At 46.1% G+C, this 26,676-nt stretch overlaps 1 protein-coding gene across 10 annotated transcripts in view; it reads right to left on the bottom strand.

Annotated features, from left to right (window-relative positions):
- PPP6R3 (protein phosphatase 6 regulatory subunit 3) overlaps positions 1-26,676 on the bottom strand; it is a 2,530,957-nt gene that overhangs the window by 482,813 nt on the left and 2,021,468 nt on the right. For all 10 annotated transcript variants that reach the window (XM_069624114.1, XM_069624109.1, XM_069624112.1 and 7 more), the window contains one exon: positions 22,605-22,735. In XM_069624114.1, coding sequence (XP_069480215.1) covers positions 22,605-22,735 — 131 coding nt within the window. The remainder of the gene's footprint in view (positions 1-22,604; positions 22,736-26,676) is intronic.

The following is a 26,676-nucleotide window of genomic DNA, read 5'->3' as shown; positions in this document are numbered from 1 at the left end:
TATTTGTATTTGCTCTGATCTATGTCGTTTTATGTAATTTTATGATATTTTTGTGAATAGTCACATTTTATTTAAAGTTGTTTTTGACTATATCGCAATAAAAAATAAAAAAAATAAAAAAATAAGAAACTTCTTTGAGCCAAAGGTTTTGCACTTCTTATTCAGTTTTCAAATATGTTGATTTGGGGTCTCCCCACATGGAGAAAAGCTGCTCCACAATTTCCCTGTTCAGTTACCACTCGGAGTATCCCAAAAGTCGACTCATTGATATATGATATGATGTGATGTGGCATTTAAAACATGCCTGCATACAAGTGTTTCTAGGCGCAACAAGAGGGGAAGGGGAGAAGTGCTGGTGGTAAAGGGGGAAGTGCAGTTAACTCAAGTGCCGCCAGCGGGTGGCTCATAAGTGCAGAGAGAAAGGACTGTAGGTTTGCAGATACAGACCCTTAAATGCTGGGGTGCACAGAGGCAGTGCAAGGGCAACTGGACATGCAGGAACCTGGGCCCGGGTTCAGAGGGTGACCAGGTGACCAGTAAGTGGAGCAGTCAGGTGCGTCAGCAGGGGAGAGGAAGAGCGAAAGAAGCGAAAAGGAAGGTCTTGAGTTGCTCAAATTTGAGAGAGGCAGTTCCAGAGGGAAGCTAAAACCGAGGAGATAGATCTGCCCCCAAATCTCTGCTTGGAGAAGCATCTGACCCTCAAAGATTTGGCGGTGGATGAGCAGAGAGCTCGAGAAGGAAGATGTTTTGGAAGAGAACGCTAGAGGTAGAGCGGTCCCAGGCCCATGAAAGCCTTGTGGACGATACAGAGTGTCTTGAACTTGATCCTTGCAGCCATGTGGAGCCAGTGAAGTGATTTCAGAGCTGGAGAGATATGATCCCTGGGCTTGAGGCCAAGGAAAAGTCCACTTGTATGTTTAGACTGGTGCCAAGTGAGAAGCTGATATTGCTACTTCGTTCTGGATCACCCAAAAGCAGGGTATATTGAAAAAACTAACATCTATACAAAGACTCTCCTACCCCAATGTCTATATGAGGACCCATAACCAAGCCTAAGTAAAGAGCATATGATAACTGGGGGTGGGGAGAAACAGAATAGCATAAAATCAAACCAGTAGGTAAATATCTGGTAGCTTGCAGAACTAAGTGAAGTGCCCTAAAAAGGCACAACCCAACCCTAGTACATGTGGAAGGCTCCAGACCCGACATTCATAGTGTAACAAGGTGCGTCTTGCTCTGGTATTTTCAACATGCATCAGTCTTGCATGGTTTCGTGTCTAGTATTTATGTGGTACTTCAATATCAGTTACCTTCCTAGATCAACTCCTAGTGTTTTCATGTGAAAAGGAGTAGATCACAATTTGCGATCCTTCTTGTGGCCTTTTTAATTGGCCTGATTTTAATTTGTTCAATGGATCTGTTCAGTATCTCAATAGATGATGCTTGAGGTGCTTTCTAATACATAGTGCAGTTGATAAGAAAATATAAGTCAATATTTGTACATCAACATATTGTAACAAGACATTAGTGAAAAACATTTTTGAAAAGAACAGTGAAAATAAATCAGTGTGTCATAACAAAAACGGATACAATTATTCATCTGGTCAATTAATTATTAATCTTGTCAAGAGAATGTCTTGACCAAACCTTGGTCGACGTCACTCTTAATAGTATAGAACGTGGATCGATGTTAGGGGTGTTGTGGTGTCAGCGCCTTCAACTGGGCCTTGGATTGGTTAGCTCTGTGGTGAGAGGAGACAGATTCATATGTATGACCTACAGGCTCTCGCATTTATTGTGCCGATTTTAATTTTATTTCTTTTACCAGGGGTCCTGGTTCTAGAAAAGTTAAAGTTGCTGAGGGCTTTTTGAATGTCCTCTTGTTACCACTGACCTTGTCTTCTCGTGTCTGTAGCTGGGCAGTGTTCAGTGGGAAGGAGGGCTGGGTTCTCTTCTAATAGGCGTTTTCTAACTGGCCTGTTGGGCACTAGTTTTTCACTTAGTGCGTGGAACTTCTGGCTAGGAAAAATAGAGGTTTAGTGGGCTGCCATTAGTATTTGGTAAATGGGGCTCTATATCCAGCAAAACCACTGTAGGGCAACTATTTGACCTGATTTACGGCGTTTGGGAGTAGATCATGAGTCTTCCCGCATTCGCTAACATTTGAAGGTGTAATCGCTTTCGGTGGTCTGCTTGCATACCGTTCTGTCTGTGGGTGCGAGAGGGGAGCGGATCACCGTCAGGCATTGTACGGACCGGTAGTAATATCTCGATGGGAAGGGTTGTACACTTACTTGTTTTGGCCTATGATGGAGCATGAGCGGGGGTGTCCTGCCGAGATTCCTCTGTGCGTTCAGTGGTCTCTGTGGCAACTCGAGTAGTGTTGCTACGCCGCGCTTGAGCATTCAGTGATTATTTAGCTTTGGATGCCATGTATTAGCGCATGCGCATGTGATGGACGTGCCTGTGAGCAGTGTTTGTTTCGAGGAACAAGAACATGTCCTCAGCAGTTGCAAGACATTTTCACGAAAAGGGTCACAGCATTGCTCAACTTAGGTTTCAGGTATTAGAGGTCACTGTAACACAAGACAGCAAACAAGATAGGAAAAGAGCTTAAAGAGAAGCTTACTGTATTGATGGACTTTATTCACTTGCCCCCAAAGGAATGAATGAGAATGAGACTTGAACTGCTTTTTATGATCATCTAGCGAAATGACTAACTGATATGTGATCTTGACCATGATTGTTCTCCCTGATATGGATGAATGATTTGATTGTAGCTCCACACTTTCACATCATAAGTAGAGGCTTATGAGTATGTCATATTTATGAAAGGCTGCTAGGTTACCAAGGTTCAAAGATCCACTAAAATGGGTAAACATTACTTATTAGTTAGTAAAATATGAGAGGGTTGCCCCTCGAGTGGCATCACAGGAGAGCGATCAATGATAACACTGTTTTACAACACAAAACGAAGAACTTCAGTGGATGTAAAAAAGAGTTTTAAAATAAGAACGAAGAACTAGAGCGACAGTCCCAATACATATTTCACGATGTGATCATTAGTACCATATAACATAATATGGAGAAAATATATTAATATTTAATAAAGAAAACAGTGCCTAGTATAATCCATTGATTATCATGAATAACACAGAAGTGTTTAAGCACTTGCAACATCAACACGTGCACCATCCTAATATGGCTGACATGTGGATTCCTACTGAACTAACACAGTCAGCCATCTTGGCTTACCACATGACTATCACCATGACTACTGTTAGTTTACATTAGCAGTAGCAACCTCAAAAAGCCCCAGTCATACTCTCCAAGCAGAGTCATGATTTAATGCACTAGAAATAGACACGAGAAATGTGATGGGGGTAAGTATGGTTTTGATTAATCTGTCAAAGTACATTGCACAAGAAACAAATACGATTAGTAATGTTTCCACAGAATCTCGGCAGAACGCTGCTCTGTGCATTCCGGGTGAAGACATGTCCGTTACTTTATTATGTAATTTCAATGCAGTGAGCATGTGGCACACACCTCAGGATGAGGACATGCGAGAATGACTGCCGTTATCACATTTCACTATCAATTTAGGAGTCAACAACAGGTGTCAGTTTACACCAGGTTATTTTATAATTGCCTGAAGCGCATGAAATATCAGGAATGGTATTCACCTTTAGTAATACTGCTATACACAGTTAACAAACGAAAGAGTATATTGATGGGTATGGCTAAGATGGATAATGTCAGCAGGTGTAGAGGTCAATACAAAAGTAATCAAGAAAGAGGTATGGACTTTAATATGGTGTTGAGAGAATTACCAAACAATATATCATAATATGCTCTATTTTTTCTTGTGTTGTTTATGTTGGAACGTCTTGTGACCGGATGCATACTAAATATTTTTAATAACGTTACCTATATTGGTAATGACCTGAAATATACACAATTCGTGGCTCCTTATGAAATATTTACATTTATATTTGTACCATGTAACATTACGTATATGGACACATGTTGGAACTGATTTGCAATGTTGTGGGGATTGTGATCAAAACTGAATGTGGTGAATATTGGATCAATTGGTGGTTTCTTTTGCCTTCAACTATATCCGAACTGGGTATATATTGTTCTAAACATGAAGAATGACGATGAAATCGTATTGGGGGTTTAATACAACTGTGATTGTAAATTTTGACTGACTACATAATGATCAGATGAGGATTACAGGCACTGATGAAGGACAATTAGTCGTCCGAAATGCATTGGCATAGTCTGCATCTGCACGTAATTTTTGTCAATAACATTTTATAAACACTTAGAAAACAAAAAAACGAGAATTACTATTTCTTTCTTTATTTGCCTTTGTATGTTACAATTAAACATTTTAGCAAAAACAACAACATACACCGTCTTACATCTGTCTACCGACTTAAGGTCAGTCCTTGTCCACCATCTTTCCTTTACCTTGCTAGATAATCGGTCTAAGTAGATCTAAATTGACTTAGTCTTTGTGCTACTTGTGTCATTTCCTTTATTTGGATTTAGAGATTTTTAGTCAAATCTTCATGCTCCCTCTACCAAGTAAAGTTCTCCATTTTCGGTTCCAGCACCTTCCAATAGAATTGGACCACGGCTAGCAGCAGTGACGTTTGTGTTCCTCCAATTAGCCACTGACACAGTCATCTACTGATAGCGCCGTGAATTTCACTGCAAACCGCTCAAAATGCTCAGTTCTCTGCTTGGTAAAATATGGGCAAACCATAACAGATGATACAAGATTTCTTTAGGTTCCGATTTGTTACAGAATCTGCAGCAAGCAGATCCTTTATTGAGCTTGGATCTCGCCGTGTTAATTTCATTGGTGTGACCCAGGTTGAGTCACAGTCTCATGAAGGCTGACCTTATTTTTGGGTTTCGGCATTTCTGCAGGTACGGTTGGATTGTACCTTGTTTCCTTACCTCCATTGCCAGCTGTGTGTGGAGTTTTAACTTTCCCTCATCTTCTGTGGTTTGGATCCAGACTGCCCCAAATAGTTTCGTTTTCACCCTGGTTAGATTAGTTATCAAATCCTCAGTCAAACAGGGGGCGCCGTTGAGCAGCCTAGAAAATGACTGCCTAGCTTGATAGCTCCGTGCGCCATCAGCTTTCATCCAACTGCATCAGCGGATCATCTGTCATCCTTAATCTGCAATTACCACCATAAATAGCTGCTGGATCGAGGCACGTTTTGCTCCAATCCTGGGAAAAATCAGGGTTTGGTGTCCCTGCTACTGCCTGCCAACTTTTGTGGTGTGGGGGCCGAGCCTGTCCACCCCCCACCACTCTGACCCCGTTGAGGACTCTGCCAGCTACTGCTCCCCCCCGCCCCCACTCTGTAGTGCTGTGTGGAGGGGGCCGGACTGCTTCACACCCAGCGGGACGAGCTTGCGCCTCGCTTGGGGAGTAATCACAGAGTGAGAGCGGCGCTCTGGCTGGAAGCCCCACACTGCCGTGCCCCCTCTGTGCAGACGGGCCCTGAGCCTGCAGCGGAGGTTCTCCTGGTGCTGCCGGCGGCTTCTCGGGTTGGCAGCTGTCCCGCGTCCTGTCCTGTTGCACAGCGGGTTCAACGCCAGCCCCTCGAGACGTCCTGCTTGGCATCCCTACTCAGGTGGGTGAAATTGGTGCCCCCCCGCGCTCTGATAATCTGTAATGGTGCCCCGACAACACCGCTAGCCTCCACCAGCATGCATACATAATTGGGCCATAACTTTACGCACTGGGTACGGTCGCTTTGATATCTGCTGGGGTGCGCCGCGGCAGCTGTGGGCCTGAATGTGTGTCTCTCCTCCCACCCTGCGCTGTGTCTGAGGTCTCTCAACGCTGCCTCCGCTGGGCCCCATTACAACAGATGTCAGGCTCATTGTGACTGTTGAATCTATTACTGACTACGACGCCCCCCGGTGCCTACACAACCACCTGCTACTTTGATTGTTTTCTCGGCCCGGCTGCTGCTCGAGACCGCCCGCCCTTCTTTCTGCCCTTGGCCCCACGAGCTGCAGGCAAAACGCTACTTGGAGATACCTGTCAGATTGGTACTATCCGTGCTTCCTTTGGCTCCCTTGAACGTTTCCTCCTTCATACATACCGTCGTCTGCCTGCACTCCCCACCACTATACTATGACTAGCAATAGTCCTAAAACATGGCATAGTATATTCACAGGTGCTCCCCACATCTGCTGCGCTGTAGATATTGGTGCCCTTGCCACAGATTTGTGCCGCCTATATTCCCATGCCACTCTTGCCATCATCACACGGGTCAACTGTGTTATCATGACCTGCCTCACCTCTCCCTCAGCTCATCTTGTGTCTGCTGGCTAACTCGACCCACCTGCTAGATTCAATCTCCTGCTTGTGCCCTGACTGGCCTGTTCTTGCTGCAGTGTTACCCTCGCACCATGTGGCCTCCATCCTGGTCTTTCATCGCCCCCTACCGCTGCCAACGTGTACTGTTCGCCCCTGTCTGGGTGCTTATATTTCCACCAGGTACTATCTACTGGACACGACCATGCTCTCACCTACAGTGCAATGTCAAACAGATCTTGTGGTGCCAATAAAGTGGGGGCCATGGACAAGTGCGCCAAAGCAGCACCTAGAATGGAGTCGGGTCAGTCGTCCTCTAACCATGATGAACATGATTCACCCCCCAAGTACTCCAACTCCTGACCTTGTTGCAATGATGGAATCAATGGCCAAAAATGTCGCCTCTTTCCACGAAAAACTGGATGACTAATGCCAATGTGGCATCGCTCAAGTCCCGGCTTGATCAGGCCGGCACTAGAATTACTGAGGCAGAATCTAGAATAGGCACCCGCGATATGAAGATCGTAAAGGCAAAGGAATCCAGGTCACAAACAAACAACATATGAATCATTGGGGTCCCGGAGAATGCCCTCAAGTGCCGCATGGAAATTGCAGTCAAAAACCTCCTGAAAGAGCTGCTTGACAACCCTGATTTGTCTCCCTTTTTTCACTGTCGAGCGTGCCCATTGTGCTCTTTCATCACGACCTAAACCTGGCGATTTCTCCAGGCCTATCATTGCCAAGATCCTCAATTACAGGGACGGGGACCTCATCCTCCGCCCGTCACGTGAAAAAGGTGAACTGCGCTTCGGCTCGCAAACGATCAGAATCTTCCCCGAGAGAGTGGAACATTTCCTATGAAATATTGTTTTCAGCACGCCTCAAATTCACTTTTAAGGAAAAACTGTACTTTTTCACTGTCCCTGATGAAGCAGTAAAGTTAATTGAAGCACAGATTCCACTCCATGGGCCGGCTGAAGACCTTATGGATAATGACTGAATCACAGCTGCTCACCCTCACATTATTTGTGTTTAGATCACTAATTTCTATTGATTTGATTGATAGTAGTTTCCACTATGCTAGCTCTCCACAGCTTTTGTGTAAAACTTGCTGAATTTAGGTACACGGAACATCTCGATTATGCTTTGCTACCTTCCGAATCCTGTTCTATCTGGTTACATGTAACTATTCGACATTCTCACCTGGGGCTATACCACTCGATGCATCTACCATCTGATACCGATTGACCACGTCTACTTAGGCTACAGTGTTGCTTTCTTTTACTGCTTAAACTGGTGGGATGATACTGTGGTACATTGTTCTACACCGCTGACCTATGCACGACTATTGGTGCCTCAATGATCCTGTTCAAGCGGCGGCACGGCAACAGCAAACCCCACTGCAGTTGCAACAACATATCTTTGAGTGTTGAGCCCATTTGGCCCACAAAACAGATGGACCATGTTGGGGTCGGTCCATTAACTCTGGTTTTGGGGGGGGGGGAAATCAGTGTTGATTATGGGACGGGGCGGGTAGAGACACTGCCAGTTGTGGTTGGGTGGGTTTGGGGTGTTCACATAAAAAATGGCAGACACAGAACAGCATTTCGCATCATGGAAGGGTGTCACAACAGTGACATGACCAGCTGGATGGACTTGGCGAGTCACACTTGCTGGGATGTACCCAGAGTCTATGAAATTCCCACAAAGGCAATGTCCTGGAACATCTGGGGCTTAAGTAACTATACCAAGGCTTGCAAGATTATGGCCTATGCCCAGAGACATGGTGTCAAGATACTCATGTTGCAGTATAAGCACGTCCAGACTAACTTGGCAATTAATATCGGCCCATCTTGGGGGCCCAACAGATATTACACATCCTACTCCATACGCAGGCCAGAGGTGTGCTTACGTTGATCCATAAGTCCGTTAGATTCCCTCTCCTGAAAAGATATATAGACCCTGAGGGCAGATATGTCATACTATATTGCACGTTGATTGGTGGGGAATACCTTCTGGTGAATACCTATGGCCCTAATGTTGATTTCCCCGATTTCTTTGAAACCGTCGCCTGAATCCTACTGGGCTACGTGGGTGTTCAGATCATATGGGGGGGGCAGGTGATATGAATCCTATACTTGACGTTGGCTTGGACAGAACGGGATCAGCACCCAGGGCATTGTCCAGGGTGGCACGTAAACTGCTCAGGCATAGTTCTACACTCCGGGGCCGCGATGTTTGGAGGGCTCTCCATCCCCAATTGCATGAATACACTTAACACTTATTACTCAACTGTGCATGACAGTTCATCTAGAAATGATCTTTTCCTGGTATCCAGCAACCTGATTGATAGGATAGATGAGGCCCAGATACTGGCACGTGTACTGTCCGACCATGCACCAATTACCCTATCAATAGCACTTAGATCTCCCACGCCTACATTTAGCACATGGCGTTTCAAATCCGCCGCCCTCTTAGACATATTATTCAAAGCTGACATATTGGCTGATATTGTGACCTTCTTTGAATGCAACTACCTATCGGCCACTACTGCTGGGGTCCAGTGGGAGGCTTTCAAGGTCTACATCAGAGGGATGTCCATCTCGAGGGAGGCAGGAGTTTTGAAAACCATAAGGAATGACCTCACCCATTCCGAATCAAGGCTAAGAGAGTTACAATCAGATTGCACCACCACGGCAAGACCCACTAACCTTGCGCAAATCAGTGAAAAACTTGGGATCTTCGACACATATGCCACCAGGGAGGTCCGTTACTTCAGCCGCCCACAAGCTGCATGGAGATACAGAGAGGGTGATAGAGCGGGGAAGACACTAGGTAGGCTAACCCGAGCGGAATGGGGCCAGGCCCAGACTATCTGTCAAGGACACAGTGAGCCGCAATGGTCGGACCAGCAAATACTGGGGATCTTCACAGAATTCTAGACCAACCTCTACGCAGCACCGCCAGAACACGAACAACACATAAGAGATCTCCTGGCTCAGAATCCCATGACAAATATCTCCATTTCTACCAGGGATCAATTGGATTCCCCGATCCAGCTAGAGGAGATAGTAAAAGCGATCGACCTCCCGAAGGGTAAGGCACCTGACCCCGATGGGCTTACTCCTGAGTTCTACCAGAACATGTCGCTATCTTAGCCCCCAACCTGTTGGAGGTGTGGGATGAGTTGCTTCGGCTGACCGTCCTCCCCCGCCCCCCCCTCTACGCGAGGCTGTCATAACTGTGCTGCTTAAGCCAGGCAAGCCAAGTAATGAATGTGGCTCATATGGTCTCTCTCGCTTATTAATATTGATGCAAAGATCTTTGCAAAGGTGATAGTTAACCGCTTCCCCCCAATAATGACACACTTGGTATATGAGGACCAAAGAGGTTTTGTGCCCGGGAGGTCGACCTCCCACAATATCCGGCGGCTTTTCAATGTCGTGGTGAGAATTGACCAGGACTTTAATGCCATTGCGGGCACGCTTGACGTCCAAAAAGCATTTGATATGGACTTGTGGAAATACATGTGGCTGGTCTTGGAGACTATGGGAATTGGTCCTAATACGATTGGCTATATTAAATTATTGTACACTGATCCTGTGGTTAGGGTTTGGGTCAATTCCCTGACATCCGAAATATTTACACTTCTCAGGGGCACTCGCCAGGGCTGCCTGTTCTCCCCGATTCGTTTTGCACTAGTAATAGAGCCTATGGCGGATCATGTCAGGGCACAACATGCCCATAGAGGTGTTCATCTGAAAGACACGCCAGAAATAATATCTCTGTACGCTGATGACGTACTTCTATATATTAGAGACCCCGCTACCAATCTTGACCCCATTCTGGGCGATATCACACACATAGGTACCAGCTCAGGCTTCACAATCAATTACTCCAAGTCAGAAATGTTCCCACTCACCAATAATACCAAACAACCTGTCTCAGAGTACCCACTCCACTGGTCCCCCGGTGGCATTAAGTACTTAGGTGTCCCGGTGTCCCTGTCGAAGGCCACCCTGTTGGCGGATAACTATGTAGCAGCTGCTCAGCTTGCTGAAACGAAAATGGCCAGATGGCGTTCTCGTCCGTTGTCACTGGCTGGGAAACTCTCCCTCATCAAAATGATTCTGGTTCCCAAACTGCTATATGTCTTTAGCAATGTCCCAGTATGGCCCGGGAAACAATTCTTTACAAAGTTACACAGGGCATGGGCACAGTTCTTGTGGCATGCGGGTGCGGTCCGTAAGAAATGGTCAGATATGGTGCCCCCATACGAGAGGGAAGGGTTCAAGGCGCCGGACCTCATGTTGTACTGGCCAGCTGCACAAGCCCAATATGCTACGTACTGGGAACTGAGCCCTCAGCTTCACCCATACGTCAAATTGGAGATACTGGCAGCGGGTGGGATCAGTACTATGACTGATATTTCATCGAGATTATGTCCCCGACTCCTGGTTCTCCCCAGTTGGGGCAACCTTACTGGCCTGGGCCGCCTCTTTAAAGTAACTGAATCATATCCCTACTGTAAGTGGCTCCCTGCCTGGGGGTTCCCGGGGCTGGTGCCCACACAGGATGCAGCTTTGGCTCGACAATGGGGGGCTCTAGGCTACCGGAAACTCACTGATTTCTTGCCTGATGGGAAATTCATTGACCCACAATCATGGAGGTATGAGCATTCTGGCTCTGCACTGGAGATGTTACAGTATTACAGGCTTCGTGCTGCCTTCCGTGCCAGATGGCCTACCTTCCCTGACGAGCCACCGCACACCCCTGAATTTGTATTTGTATTTATTGATTTTTAAAGCGCCTAACACCACAGCGCTGTACAGAGGAACAACTTAATACATAAAACAAAGAATATAACAGCGGAAGCAATTACAAACTTAATCAACAAAACAGTGAGAAGAGCAATTAACTGAAGGGGATAGGGAGACAAGGGGAGTGGGACTGGATAGGGGGGATGGGTGGAGATGGGTAGGAGGAGGGAAAGGGAAGGGTGAGAGAGGGGAGGCAGGAGAGGGGGGCGATAGTCAAGGGGAAAGAATAAGGAGGGAGGAGAAGCAGAAGAGGTTCCAAGGAGAAGAATGGAGGAGGAGAGATTTAAGGGAAGTGCGGAATGAGGTGAAGGTGGGGGTAGAACGAATAGCAAGAGGAAGGGAGTTCCAGTGCAGAGGTGTTAGGAGTTGGAAGCAGCGGAAGCGGGATGAGGCACAGGGGGACCGAGGTACAGTGAGAAGGAAATGGTCAGCGGACCGAAGGGAACGGGAGGGGGAGTAGAAAGAGGGAAGCGAGATAAAGGGGAGCGAGACCATGGAGAGATTTGAAGACAAGGCAGAAAAAGTGAAATTTAAGTTGGGAGTGAAATGGAAGCCAGCCAAGGTAAGAGAGAAGTAGAGATGGAGTCACGGGAGGCAAGGAGACAGAGGGTACGAACAGCAGAGTGGTAGATGGATTTAAGAGTGGCAAGATGAGAAGTAGGTAGTCCAACGAGTAGGGAAGAGCAGGAGAACATGAGGGAGGAGTTTAAGAGTTTGGTAGCGTGGAAAGTGAGAGGGACAGATTTTGTGAATATTGAAGAGGTGGTAGCGACAGGTGAGAGAAGCGAGGGAAATATGTTGGGAGAAGGAGAGAGAGGAGTCAAAGAGAATGCCTAAATTACGAGCTTGGAGCGAGATAGGGAGATTAGAGGGAGGAAAGTGAATGAATGGGGGAGGATTGAGAGGGGGAAGAGAGTTGGAGGGAAAGAATACGACTTTGGTCTTGTCAGTGTTAAGAGAGAGAAAGCGGGAAGACATCCAGTTCTTAATGGCAGTAAGGCAGGAAGAGAGTTTTTGGTGAAGGTCAGTTGAGAAGGAGGAGAAAGAGAGAAAGAGTTGAGTGTCGTCTCCTCTCTGTACAAAATGCCGTTGGCTGCGGTTCCGGGCCGACACCTTTAAAGCATGCACGCATTGGGCAGATGAGCTGGGCCTGGAGATCTCTGACCATCTGTGGAAGAGTATGTGTTCGCACACGAACAGAGTATCCCTCAATTCCCGCCATCGTGTCATGCAGTTCAAACTGCTGAATAGGCTGTATTATATCCCCCATAGGATCTCCGAGTTCACCCACACTGATGCACATACCTATGCCCGCTGCAGAGAGGAAGGCGCAGACCACCTACACATGTTTCGGACGTGTCGTGCACTGGGAGATTTTTGGGAGCGGATTCTGAAGGCCCTTACAGACATTACTGGCACAGTGATCGCCCCTAACCCGTTGGGGGCTTTGTTTGGAGTGTGGGGTTCTGATGACGCCAAGTGGGTGGCCAGATTTCTCAACATCAGCTGTATGGTTGCCAAGAAATGTCTGCTCCAGTGCTGGAAATGCCCCCCCCCCCACTACCTTTCAGAAATGGCTTAGTGCACTCAGCTGGTCACGAACCTGTGAGGAAGACTACCTAACAATGCTCCCGGTGCATTTTTCTTGTCCCAGGAATGTGTGGTCTGCCTTCAACAGTTATCTAATCAATCGTACTGACAATGCATCTGACATTAACTCACCTAGGCCACCCCGGGAGCAACCATGAAATCCATGGCGCCATGTACATCAAGGTTATTTCCTTTCATTAATGTACTACCTATGTTCTATGTGTATTAGTTGATGGTAATGTACATATTGCATAATGTGCTCTGAAATGTGTGATTGCTGGAACATTTGCCTATAAATAAAAATAAAAAAAAAAAAAGAATTCTCAAACAGGTCATATCTTCCATAAGCTTGGTAGCGTAGTTTCTCCAAATGTTCAGATATTTGATGGCCTTAGACCCAAAAATATTACCGATCTCATTGAACATATATGAAGTGTTTGAAAAGCTGCATTTACGAAACAGGCTCAAGATTTTCCAATCAACAGCTACTTTAAGCTAACATAGTTCAGGTTCTTTCCGCACCTCCTGATGGGAATTGATCGAGGCAGCCCCCGAACTGTTTTCCAAAAAGCCGCCTCCATACAGCACCATAGTGTGGCTGGTACCTCCGCAAAACATACAGCACCATATTTTAGCACTGGAACGACCTTTGCTGTATAAAAATCAATAAGGGGCTTCTGGGAGACCTTGCAATATGTCCTCTTCAATATGGAGTCCTGTGAAGCCAACATGTCCGCTTTTTTAAGATGCTGAACAAACGACACAGATTCTTTGCTACTAATGGTGATCCAACTCTCCAGGTACTTGAAGCAGCTGATTTGTTCGATTTCCATATTATTCAGAGACCATCGATGTGTCTTTATGGACTTTTGCAGCCGCTCTTATTCTAATACCATGATCTTAGTTTTTTCTGTTAATCTCTAGATCGTTTAGGCTGGCATATTCATGAAGTTGGTTTAGTTGCCTTTGGAGCCCCACTGGTGTATAATCCATCAGGGCAAGATCATCAGTGTATAAGAGGTGTGTTATTCTCATTGACCCTAACTTTGATGGAAAACTTTTACAGATGGCCATAAATTCACCCCGATATGCAATATAGAAGTTATAAAGCACCGGAGCCATTGCACAACCCTGTTTCACGCCTCTGTATGTGGTCGGCCTTCATGAGTCTGTGACTCAACCTGTGTCACATCATTGAAATTAACACAGCGAGATCCAAGCTCAATAAATGATCTGCTGGCTGCCAATTCTGTATCAAATCAGAACCTAAAGCAAACTTGTACCATCTGTTTATGGTTTGCCCATATTTTACCAAGCAGAGAACTGAGCATATTTAGCGGTTTGCAGAGAAATTCAAAGAACTATCACTAGATGACAACAGTGTCAACAGCTACTTGGAGGAACACAAACGTCACTGCTGATAGCCGTGGTCCAATTCTATTGAAAGGTGCTGGAACCGAAAATGGAGAACTTTACTTGGTAACGGGAGCATGAAGATGAGACGAAAAATCTCTGAATCCAAATAAAGGAAACAACGCAAGTAGCACGAAGACTCCAAGTCAATTTAGATCTACTTAAACCTATTATCTAGCAAGGTAAAGGAAAGATGGTGGACAAGGACTGAACTAAAGTCGGTAGATGTAAGAAGGTGTGTTTTGTTTTTGCTCAAATGTTTTTTGTAACATAAAAAGGCAAATAAAGTTAATCGATTCTTTTGGTTTCCAAGTATTTATAAAATGTTATTGAGAAAAGTTAGGTGCAGATGCAGACTATGCCAATACATTTCATACTGAAAACCTCTGCAGATGGCCATAAATACACTCAGATATGCAATATAGAAGTTATTAAGTGCCAGAGCCAGAGAACAACCCTTTTTCACGCCTCTGTATGTGGGAATTTCATCTGTCAGCTCTGCTTTCGTAGATAGGCGAATACGCACAGAGGTGCCTCTATATAGGCTTTTTATCTGTTCTAGAAGATCCGGCAGGCATTGCTTTGTTTCCATTTTGACCCATAGATGTTCACGGTTCAAGCTGTCTAAGGCCTTAGGAAAGTCTACAAATGCCACATAGATTTTGATGTTTGTCTCTTTGGCCTTATGCTTTAATGGATTTAACAAAAAGGCTGGTGGGGCGAAACCTGGGCCTTTTACAAAGCCAGATCTTTTTCCTGTGACTAGTCCGACAGCCTTCTGAGTAGCAAGGTGGCATATAGCTTACCCAAGACATCTAATAGGGTTATGAGCCGATAGTTCGCTGGATTCAAATGGCTGCCATTTTTAAAGATTCAAATAAGATTTTCTGTTTTCCAAGATGGAGGAATGGATTCCAACAAAAGTGTATTTTTCAGCACCAAGTCCAGGATTCGGGCCCATTGCTCTGTGTTTTCTTTTAGAACAATATTAGATAAGCCGTCAGGCCCTGGGGCCCTCTAGGTATTCAGGCCTTTCATTGAAGTCACTAGGTCGTCCATATGATAAGGTAAGGACCACGCCATTGTAGTTCTCGACACATGGTTATACCACCCTCCCGTTGAGGCATATAAGGCTTCAAAGAAAGCCGACCACCCTGCCTCAGAGACACAATTTCCCTGAAGCGAAATTTGCTTCTGATTCAGAGATCTGATCAGGTACCATGTTTCGGCCGAGGATTTGTTGCTCAAAAATCTCATCATAGATTCTGCATCATTTTGGTACAGAATACTACGGTGGCTGATATACCATGATCTGTAATTTGCCTTCAGCCGCCTGATTTCCACAGATCTCTGGAGTAAGACAGAAGGAGCTTGGTTTGTTCACGGAGGAGCCCTCTCAGCTCTTTTCCTTTGGTGACAAGTGCCTTATAACTATGGGAATGCAGTCTTTTATTCTCATGAGCTTTTCTTGGTTTTCGATAGGTCTGCAGGATAGAAGTATAGTCTATGGGGGATCTTGACCTCAGATTGTGATCCTGCGTTCATCTTATTTTGTAAGGAATTTAGGATTTTTACAACAGCATGCGAGCTCAGTTTGAGACGGGACCCATTGTTTGGCACTTCCACTTGAACCTTTATTACTGGTTTTTGGCCTGTGTGATGTTCATGCCACGCTAATTTTAGCCAGTTATGATCACGTTTTGCCGATCTCACTCCTTCCAGATAATGTACGTTCTTTGCCAGATTTTCAAAGGGGAAGATGTAGTCAATTATTGATGTTGCTGGTCCTCTTTCCCATGTAGAGTGACTTACTATGTTTTTTTCATAGGTGGCATTCAATATGTGTAGGTCACGCCTCAAAAACAGTTCGACCCATAGATTAATCTTGACGGAGTTGCTAGGACATAGCTCTTTAGTTTCCCATTCCAGGAGTTGACTCATAGGTGGATAGGCCACACTGAAATCTCCACACAGTATTATGGCCATATTTGGCCAAGTGAATGCCTCTTCAATGGCTTTTTCCAAGTTATACCGCATCTCTATGGGGTTAATACCTTTGACACTCCAATAGATGTTAATTATGATGAGGTGAATGGAAGAGTGTTCCTCTTTGTCAACCCCTGGTTCTTTCTCAGAATTACAAAGTGGAGACAAGGACCCATGCGCGTGTGCTTAACCGGCTCATATTGTGACATTTTATTGAACAGAATTAACAGGCCTGCAGATGGTCTGCCTGCGGGCCATTGGATAGCCGGGTTTAGGTAGGCTGAAAAACCATCCAAAGATGGTTTGAGTAACCAAGTTTCCTGGAAGCACAAGAAATCCTACTTCCAATAAATGGTGGAACCCCCTTGTATTCCAGGACATCAGGGATACCTTCTTAGTTGGAGATCTTCCTTACTTTCTATACAAAGAACCACATGGAGAAATCAAAATATAAGGTGGATTGTTGAATTATACACTGTAGCCACATAGTGGAAATCGGGGTGTGTAACCCACACCGAAGGCTAAACAGTCTAGATCTCTATTTCTCTCACTAGATGGTAAGTACTCTTGGCACACTTCTCATCCTCTAGGTGCATCATTAATGTCTATCATAATGGTGCTGTCATGGCCCAGGGTTCTCAACCTAATCTACTACTCCTTGACCGGCGCCTGCTCACTCTCATTAACTTCTGCCCTTCTCCTGCTACTCCTCCTTCCCCCCCTCCCTGCAAACCTCCTCACTACCACCAACGGAGTACCACACACCTGTACCCCCCCCCCCCCCGGAAAAACCTTCAAAGGTGGTAGCCAGCTCTACTTAGCTCCTTTGAATGCCGTTTCTGCTGTTAAACACTCCTCTGACATCTGTTTCCTTCTTGAAGGCTGACCATGACGTCCTCACCAAGACGTGGTTCAATGCCAACTCGGTCACTGCTCTAGATACTCTCCTTCCCGAGGGCTTAAGATCTTCTCCAAACCCAGGCCCAACCGGTCTGGAGGTGGAGTGTCCCCGATTTTCCTTGAGTGGGTCCCTGCTTCCATCATACCTACTCAATCCTACTCCTCTTTTGAATGCCTCATCCTAAACTCTCCTACTCTTTCACTTACTCTCACAACCATCTACAGGCCCCCTGGCCCTATGTTTCTCTTTCTCTCTGAATGGGCTGTCCTCACCTCTTCTCTCTTGACCGATACCTGTAAACTCTTCCACCTCTGAGACTTAAATATCCACCTTGACACTCCTAAATAAGTCACATCACTGTTCAGTGACCTTTGCCTGTCCTCTCCATCTCCTCTCGCCTGGGGCCATCTGTCTGAGCCGCCTTTCGCACTTCCAGCCTCCTTTGATGTCATTCGACTCATGAAGCAAGTAAGTAGCTGCATTTGCTTCCACTTTCATTCCCCCTCCAACCCCTACTTCTGACTCTCCAAATGACTCGATCCTTGCTAACCTTCAACTCATCATCTCTAATCCCCTTGACATCCTTGCCGCTGTCATGTGGATCTGCCTGAAGCCTGCGCCAAGTGTAATGGCTGGTATGACTGATCTAGCTTCTTTGAAAAGCGTAAGTGCAGAGATGCTAAATGGAAGCGGCAGACCTCGTGTACATCTGCTGACAAACTGGGCTGCCGCCTGCTCCAAAGGCAATATCGTTTCTCTAACCGCTCCAAGAAGAGGGCTCACATCTCGGGAGCAACTAACACGGCTGAACTTTTCCAAATCTGCAAGGCACTCGCCAATCCAAAGGCAGTCTCTACTTCTCCCCTTCCCTCCCAGGCTCTGCACAGCTCTGTCCTCCCATTTCACATCTAAAACATAAGACATCCTATCTGAACTCTCCTCCACCCCTATCCATACTACCCCCTCCTAATCTCCCACCTCCCTTCGTGCCCCAGCCACACACTCTCCCTTCTTGCCCATAGCACCTGATGAGGTCTCTAAAGATGTCCAGTCTATGAAGGTCTCATCCAAACAGGTGCTCCCCTGCTCTTCCAGAACTATTAAGGACAACATCTCTCTCACCCCAGCTGTACCCTAATTTCTGAAACCACTTCTTTGCCACTGGTTCTTTCCCTCAAGCACTCCTTTCTGCACCCTCTGCTGACCCTTCTTGCCCGGCTAACTATCGCCCTATCTCTATATCACCCCCTTCCTGGGCAAACTCCTAGAGAAGTTGTTCTTCCCTCAACTGATCCATTACACTGAATTTGCTGGTGGTTTCCGCGACCATCAATCTGGATTTCAGGAATCCAGAGGAACGGAAACTGCTCTCCGGGAAAAAAACCGTGAAGATCTGCTGGCTAATCTTCATGCCAACTCTGCTGCCATCCTCATTCTCCTCAAGTACTCCTCGGCCTTTGACACGGTCAACCATTCTAGCCTCATAAAACAGCTCTGCGATACCCGCTGCATCATGGACCGGGCACTGGACGGGCTGAACTCCTTCCTAACTAACAGTCCTACCCAGTTGGAACTGGGCCCTTTCTCCTCCACCGCCTCATTCTCTACCTGTGGCATTCTTCAGGCCTCTAGTCTATCACTTTGGCTTTTCAATATCTACCTAACCGCTCTTGCCCACCTGATCTCCTCCTCCTCTCATCATTTCCAGTGTTAAGCTGACGACACACAGCTTTCCTTCAAACTTCCTTCTACTACCGCCTCTTCGTACGCTCTCATTCCCGAATCTCTGACCGCTATTCAGGCATGGTGCACGGCTAATGATCTTTCTTAATGCCAGTAAAACAGATCCTTATTGGGAAACCTGTGCCCAGATTCTCTTCTGCACTCTGGCCGCCCTCCTTGAGCCCTCTACCCTCACTATCTAGTGAGGCAAAATAAATGTGGGGTCATCTTCAACTCCTCACTCTCCTTCACCACTCAATCTTGGATCTTGCCAAAAAGGCCCACTTTCAGCTAGCTACACCTCCTTGGGGGCATTCTCCCTTTCCGCACCTTCCGCCAGAAGCTCAATGTCTCTGCTCTAGGCTGAACACTGCAACTGCCTGTTCCTCAATCTTCCCCTTTCCTCCCTTCTCCCCTTTCAACTGATCCAGAATAGGGCTGCAACACTTATCCTTGGCCTGAAGCCCATGGACCGTATCTCTCCAGCTCTAAAATCCCTCCACTGCCTCCCGGTGGCCGCGAGGATCAAATTCAAAACCGTCTGCATCATCTACAAGGCTTTCTGGGGACTGGGACCCACCATCTCCAATTTTGTCCCCCAAATACCTCCCTGCTAGAGCCCTCCACTCTTCTAGCTCCAACACGCAGCTGATCAAACACTTCTCCAAGCAGAGAGTGGGAGGTAGGTCTCTCTCTTTGGGTACTACCTCCCTTTGGAACAGCCTCCCCGCCCCTCTCAGACTTGAGCCGGAACTCTTCAAGTTCCGGAAACTTCTCAAAACACATTTTTTCTCTACCTCTTCTCCCCCTCCCAACCTCCCCACTGCCACAGAGACTGGCGGCCTGGTCCTAATGAGTCTTACAGGTTACCAGGCCTTCTGCCCAGTCGAGACCAGAACTCTACCCACCTCAGCACTGGCCTATGGGCTTCAGCCGGGCAGCTGTGCATTCCCCTCCTTGTGGACACCTCCGCCCTTCCACTTAGCCAGGGGCCTCCTCCCAGAAACCCCCTGGGGACTTCCCCCTCCTGGGCTCCCACAAGCACTTGCCCATTCCTTGCCCCCCCATTCCCTCTCTCCTGCACTTCCCATCACTTCACTTAGACGTTCCGAATGTCACAAGGCCTAGTAGGATAGCTATTCTTTTTAAAAATAATTCTTTTTTATTTCTGGTTTATTTACTCCCCTGGTCCCTCCCATCATTTGTCTTGTGGCGCCTGGAAACACTATTTGTTGTATAGGCACCTTACAAACACTCAATAAATCATATCAAAATCAAATCAACCACAGCGCCAAGGTCTCAGCAAGACCAAACTGCGACCAATGCGGGAGATTGGCATATCGGACAGAAGGCAGCAGTGAATAATGGCACCATAATGGAGAGTCAGGAAGCAGCATCCAATGCAAGAAGGCTCCGCTGCAGACAGAGCAACCGCCTCCCCCTGTGAAGGAGACACTGAAACAAAAGTTATGGTGTACAATAAGGAGATGGAGGAGGGCGGTTGAGCTCCGTGACACTATTTGAGACACTCCAACAAAGCCATTTAAGAAGCTCACAGGACACAGAGGATCGTTTGAAGAAGAGCAAATTAACTCCAACACAGGGGTAAAAAAAAAAAGGAGGAAAAAAAAAGAAGAGGGATTGTTTGAAACCAGGAGATAAAGGAATCCCTAAAAGGGAGTCAACTAGAAACCTAGGCGCTAGAAGGGGAAAGAGTAAAGATGAGAAAACATCCTGAAAAGGGTTTATATGAAAGATGTGGTCTTCACAAAGAAGACACACGCCCGAGAGGCAAGACCCTAGATCGGTCAGATAGCCAATGCTACAGACGATGGCTAGAGAAGCACAGCCCATTAGCTGAAAATGAATCTGCAGGTCCACGTGGGACTGCCAGACGTTATTCCATCCAGGGAACGGAACAGAACCGAAGGGTTGAACCAAAGTGAGCCTTTGACCAATTAAAGAATATGTCAAACTGAATTGCACCCACTGGGAAGAAACTTGTTACGTTTGCACAGACTTGTCTGGAGGGGCACCAGAGTTAGGCATTTTTGCTATGAGGAAATCCGGAGGTCTTTATGGTTAATAATAATTTGCATTTATATAGTGCTACAAACCCTCAGGCATCTGAGTGCTGCTTATTATTACCCACCGTGTGTGGTGCTCATTGATCAACCTCGGAAGGCTGAGTTTGGCCCTGCCGGGATTCGAAGCTGCAATGGCAGGCTCTTCACGGATATCAAAGCGAACCCTCTACCTTGCTGTGCCATCTCACCGGCTAACAGAAAGCCAGATCTGAGAAAGACAAGAGGAACATTTTTATGTTGTATGCATAAGAACGTTTGATTTATTGGAACTGTGAAAGCAACAAAAAAACCTTGGAAACCGAGATGGGCAATTTCCAGAGACATTGGTTGGGAGGGGGTCATGTAGCAGCCAGCAACAAGTAGAACACTTGACCAAATTTCTCTTTTCTTTAACAGGGGTAGGATCAGGAAGATAGCTTAGGTTTGGACATAATCAATTCATGTACGATGTCCTGACAAGTAGCTCTGCTTTGATTAGTTGGGGAATATCTCCCATAGCAAAAGGGATAGGTGAGGGGTTTTCTTTTCCTTTAATAAACTTTGAGATGTTTCTGAAACATGTCCAGTTGTCTGTGTCCCACCTCCGATTCACCACAAAGAATATCTTTATGCTAGTTCTACATCCAGCTAACTCTATGGCTAGCAGGTAAACAATTTAGGGGAGTTTGTGCCAAAAAACCTTAATGAGACACTATGCTAAATTGGAAACATACGCACTCTAATATTCAGAGGAAAAGACAATATCCATGAAAAGGTACCTGCAAAGAACCCCTACAAACCATTGAGCCATTTCAACCAGGGAATGTAGGCACAAGCAGACAGTATGCTTTTAGTGGGCATAACCCATTATCAATGAGCTCCCTTTAACCCACCCTTAAAATGCACTACTCTTGAAGCATGCCACCTATGTTACAAAGAAGAACACACAAACCGGGTAACATTCTATGACCGTTGACCATTTTTAAAAGTATACTATATGACGAACAGTCATATTTGAAGTGACAATGCATTTAGGTAAGAACATTCTGCCTTTTCAGCTGTTAGAGCTTTCCAAAGGGTATTCCTGATGGAAAATATTTATCCAGGATCTTACGTCTTCAGCTTGGGAGGAAATCCCTTGAAAAGGGGATGTAGGGTGTGGTGTGGTGCATTCAGCGTATAATGTGGAATTTAATATTTGTACATTATGTGAGAAGAGAACAAACATAACCTACATATTATCCATGACAAACAGCGCTATGTTTAAAGAAAAGACAAGTTTGACACTATGATGTGTTCAATCGACTCAAGAAACTATGCGCCTAATTACGAGGTTGGAGGTGCCCGAAATAACTGCAGCAAGGTAGCAGTAATTCTGTTACTGCCGTATTACAGCTGCATCACTGCACCGCTGAACTCTGAGTTTGGCGGTAGAGGGCAGGTTTACTGCCACCTAAAAATCAGCTGTAATTTCGCTAAAGTCCCTATGAAGTCCTCTAGACTCCAAAAAAATGGGGTCTTGCAACTCTCTAACAGAACTTGAAATCCAGTAGTAAATCTGCTGGACCAAGTGGCAGTAACAGTAATTCTGCTTAGTGGTATTTCGGTGGATTTACCGCCAGATTACCAACACTCTTAATGAGCCACTATGAATTATGGCAAACAATACATCTGAAGTTCAATTTAATTTCTTTCAGTAAAAGCAGGACAAGAAAAATACCTGCTCAAATTAAATATTCGGGTAACTGTACCTGGATCGTCTTTTCGACTCTTGTGTAAAGGCAATATTTTTATCTTCCCAGATGTCTTCTTCATCAGAACCACCGTCATCAAACTGCTGTATTCTTTCCTTACAGCATGCTTCAAACAGGGCTATATTGGCCTACAACATATTATAATGTAGCATAAATGCAGAATTCTAACATTTGCACACAACAACAAATCAGAGTGACAACTCAATTGCTGATATATTTGTTGCTGTAATTCATTGTCAAAACAAAGAAAAACAGAGTCTTCATATTACAGGAAGATATATTAACTACTCATCACACCACAAATGTTTGTCCAATCTATGATATGTAATGGTTGATTTTTTCAAATTTGTGGAACAGGTCCAAACAGGAAAGAAGAAGAAAGGAAAAGTTACTCACCGTAGTGACTAATGTTCTCAGAGTCGGTTACTCCCTTTCCTCCATAAATTTGGCAGTGCTCACTAAGCGGGGACAGGACCGGAGCCACAGCCAAGCCTAGCGTGCTTCCCATTTCAGAATTCAGTCAGTAGAGGTGGGCTACATGATGTTGCATGACCACGCCCTAGTCCCCTCCTGTGCTCCTTCCCCTTAGTTCATGAACTGCCAAGAGGTCCAGGAGGACCTATTTTACAATTTTTGTTTGATGGGTGGAGGGCGGGCATATGGGTGAAAGGGGACTTTTGTCTAGGAGTAGAGTAAGCCCTATGGTGAGCAACCTTTCCTTACTCCTATGTCCCGCCCCCTTTCATCCATACATTGTGAGAGTCCAAAGCACTACTCTAAGCCAGGAAGTATGGACTCTACACTGTTGCAAATATATTGTTTGGAACTGCTTGCCCAAAATGGACATGAGCCCTTGAACTGGAATCCAGCAAGAAATATTTACAGAAAACTGTCTGGGAGGACCACGTTTTTTGCATTGCATTTGGTCTCCTATGGTACATAAACCTAGAAAGCTAATACATTGCTCTTTTATCTCATCAGGGGAGCATGGAGGCCTTGAGGTGGAGACTTGCCTTGCACATATTAAATTTGAGAAATACATGAGACTATCCACCTGGCTATAGTGTCTGCATGGCTGGACCCCCTCGAAAGTGACAAACAGTCTGCAACAGGAGGTAGGAGGCGTAGTCCTCAAGATAAAACCTCAAAATCCTTTGAATAGGAAGACGGTGGAGGATTCAATGGTTTCTGTCTAGGGATCTGGAAAGAAAACCAGTAGAGCTTTTTCCTGGTTTATGTGGAAGTCTGAGGCTACCCTTGTTAAGAAGAGTGGGTGCGTCAGACTACATGGTCTCTATGAAATGAGAACTACACGATAGACAAAGGCTCCAGCTCACCAAAATGACTAGCTGATGTAATTACAACAAGAAAAGCAGTTTTCCATTGAGCTTAAGTGCATCAATGCCATAGGTTTGAAAGGCTTATGTACCAGAGCTGTTGGAACTATGCAAAGGTCCCAGGCCACAATAGGTTACCAAGACAGTGGAAACGGGTGAGAAAGTCCCGTAAGGGTGTCAAAGAAGGAGACTGACACAATGGTGGCAAGATTTTGGTTACAAACCTTTATTTTAGAAATGGAAAAGAGGTTCTAACTATGCCTAACTTCTAAGATGGGTTTCCCTGCCTCAAAACGAATACTAGAAGGGTCTGTAAGAATGCCCGCCAAAGTAAATTCCATCGTCCTTAGGCAAAACCTACTTTTACCCCTCAGACTATATAACTAAAGAATAAACTAAGTTCCTTCTTTGAGGAGAGTGGCTCCTTTCTCCCGCTTCTTGAATGGTGTTGAACAAAAAGTTCCTTCAAAACAAAAATACCAGGGGGAATGACTCCCTTCCGCGGGTTTGCAGTTTTCAAAACAGTCTTTACATAATCTTCTGTTCAGGAGAATGGCTCCCTTCTCCTTGTGTGTCTTGACACAATGCACAACAAAGACCAGGGGGAATGACTCCCCTTATCCTAGCTGCTTCACATCCACTTTTAGTTTTGAACCAAAAATGTCTCCCTTTTCCTGGTATGTTTCGGCAGAGATCAACACTAAGCAAGGGGGAAGGACTCTCTTACCCTGGTGTGTCTATCACAACTTATATTTTTGTACGAGGAGAATGACTCCCTGCTCCTGGCATTACTTGATAGCATCTTTCCTCAGTGCGTCCAGGTTGATCCACACTATGCCTTTGTGACTTGCTTTCAACAGTGTCCCAAATCTTGTTAGGATCTCAGATCCTTCTCTTATGACTAGTGTAATTATCTATGTCAGTATAGTGAGGGCGATTCAGTGTCTTTCTGTTGGGGTCCCAAATCCTTTCCTCTTCCCCGTTGTTACGGTGGGAAAGGTCCCAGACACTTCCCTGGTGACCAATGGGCTTCTCTCCCCCACTGTGGTTATGGACAGGGTGTCAGACCTCGTACCTAGTGGCCAGTGCCAGCTTGGTGACGGATCGAGTCCCAGACCATTATCTTGCTTGGGTTGCAAACCCTTGCCTCTCTCTTTCTTGTGCTAAGCCCACTTGGTCCACTCTCCTGCCATGTACTGCCATGTAGGAGATTACTCGCATCGTTATTTTCAGTTAACTCGCATTCATTTTCCAACTTTACACCAATACTGATTCCCACATTACACCAGTTATCTTAACTGACTTTGGGACACACTGCCAATTCTTCCTGGGGTCTAGCTTCATTTGGGTGAGATGCACGGGCGTTCCGTGTCTCTGTGGCTCTTACTCCATGTGTCTTTTTCCCGGTCTCCAGAACAGCAGTGTAGGCGCTGTTGCAGGACCACACGGTCCACCTTTCCAGGGTCACGCCACCACTTCTCATCCTCCAGCCATGTTTCCGACCAGCTCCACACCACCGGGCAAAGGTTTGTCGCTGCCTACTTGCAGTCTCCAGCGGATGAAGATTTTTGGACTTTTCAAAGCGTTCGAGTCTTCTTGCTTTTCCAAGGCTGCGCTGTCTCCTGTGCTGCACTCCTTCTTGGCTGGTTTGCACCCAGGACTGTTCTCTCCTTCACAGAGTCCTTAATCTATGTTTATGTTGCTTAGGTGAACACTCCACCGCAGAGTACTAGAAAGTTTCCTCCCACTGTATGGGCCTATCTTCTCGGCTCCTTCGGGCCTTCTCTTCTCAGTACTTGCACTGGGGATAATCTTTATGTGTCAGAGGATCTTGTTCGTCTCAGTTGGTGAAACTGACATGATGTTACAATAGCACATGGATGTATCAGTGGGTGGGGGGGGGGTGTAAAAGGGTACTAGAGGTTTCAAGCACGTTTGGGTGTTGTGCCACTTATCACCCAGGTGGTCATCCTCATCCCCAGTAGGCGACTCCCTCCCCATGAAGTCCTCCTGCATTAAACCACCGCAAATTGCTGTACCGTACTTAGCACCAAGGTCCCTTTGTGGGTCCCTACTTTAACGGCTGGTGTAGACCAGCCGTTAAGGTCGGGTCCCGCAAAGGGACCTCGTAATCAGGCACTAATGGGTTAACGGCGCTGCAGCCTTTTACCGCGCCGTTAACCCATTAGCGCCAGGGTCGTAATGAGGCCAATTGTGTGGTTAGCGTTCAGAGCCAGGTAGATGATGAAGATGTAGCCTGGGTGGTGGGAGCCAGTGGGCTTTCCATTGATCTTCCCTGTTCCTTTAGGTAACCTGATGAAACCGGATTACCAAAACTACATGTGAAGTACCCTAGAGCACACGTGCATCCTTTCAACTTGCTGTATAACAGTGGCGACGAGTTGGTCTCAGATACGGACCGATGGATGAAACTGAATAGAAACAGGTTCCTGTAAATCCATCAGTGAGCGAGAAATGGAAGAGACTGCTGCGGGACGGGGTGCAGAAATGGAGCTTGATGACTGTGGAGTGCAAAAGGGAGGCCCACTGCCCCACAGAGATGAACCCCATAACCCATGGCGAGAGGTGCAGCTAAGGGAGAGGACAGGGAGAGATTCACAGTGAAAGCCGCAACGTTTTGGAAAGTGGGACATGGATGTAACCGTAACAGAAATGCCAGATGCAATTGGCAGCAACGAGGAGGGTGGAGGCGCAGGACTGCCCCAGGGATA

The sequence above is a fragment of the Ambystoma mexicanum genome, chromosome 11 (genome assembly GCF_040938575.1).
Source record: "Ambystoma mexicanum isolate Mex_15411 chromosome 11, UKY_AmexF1_1, whole genome shotgun sequence".
Classification (NCBI taxonomy): domain Eukaryota; kingdom Metazoa; phylum Chordata; class Amphibia; order Caudata; family Ambystomatidae; genus Ambystoma; species Ambystoma mexicanum.
This window is presented reverse-complemented; position numbering and strand designations above follow the sequence as displayed.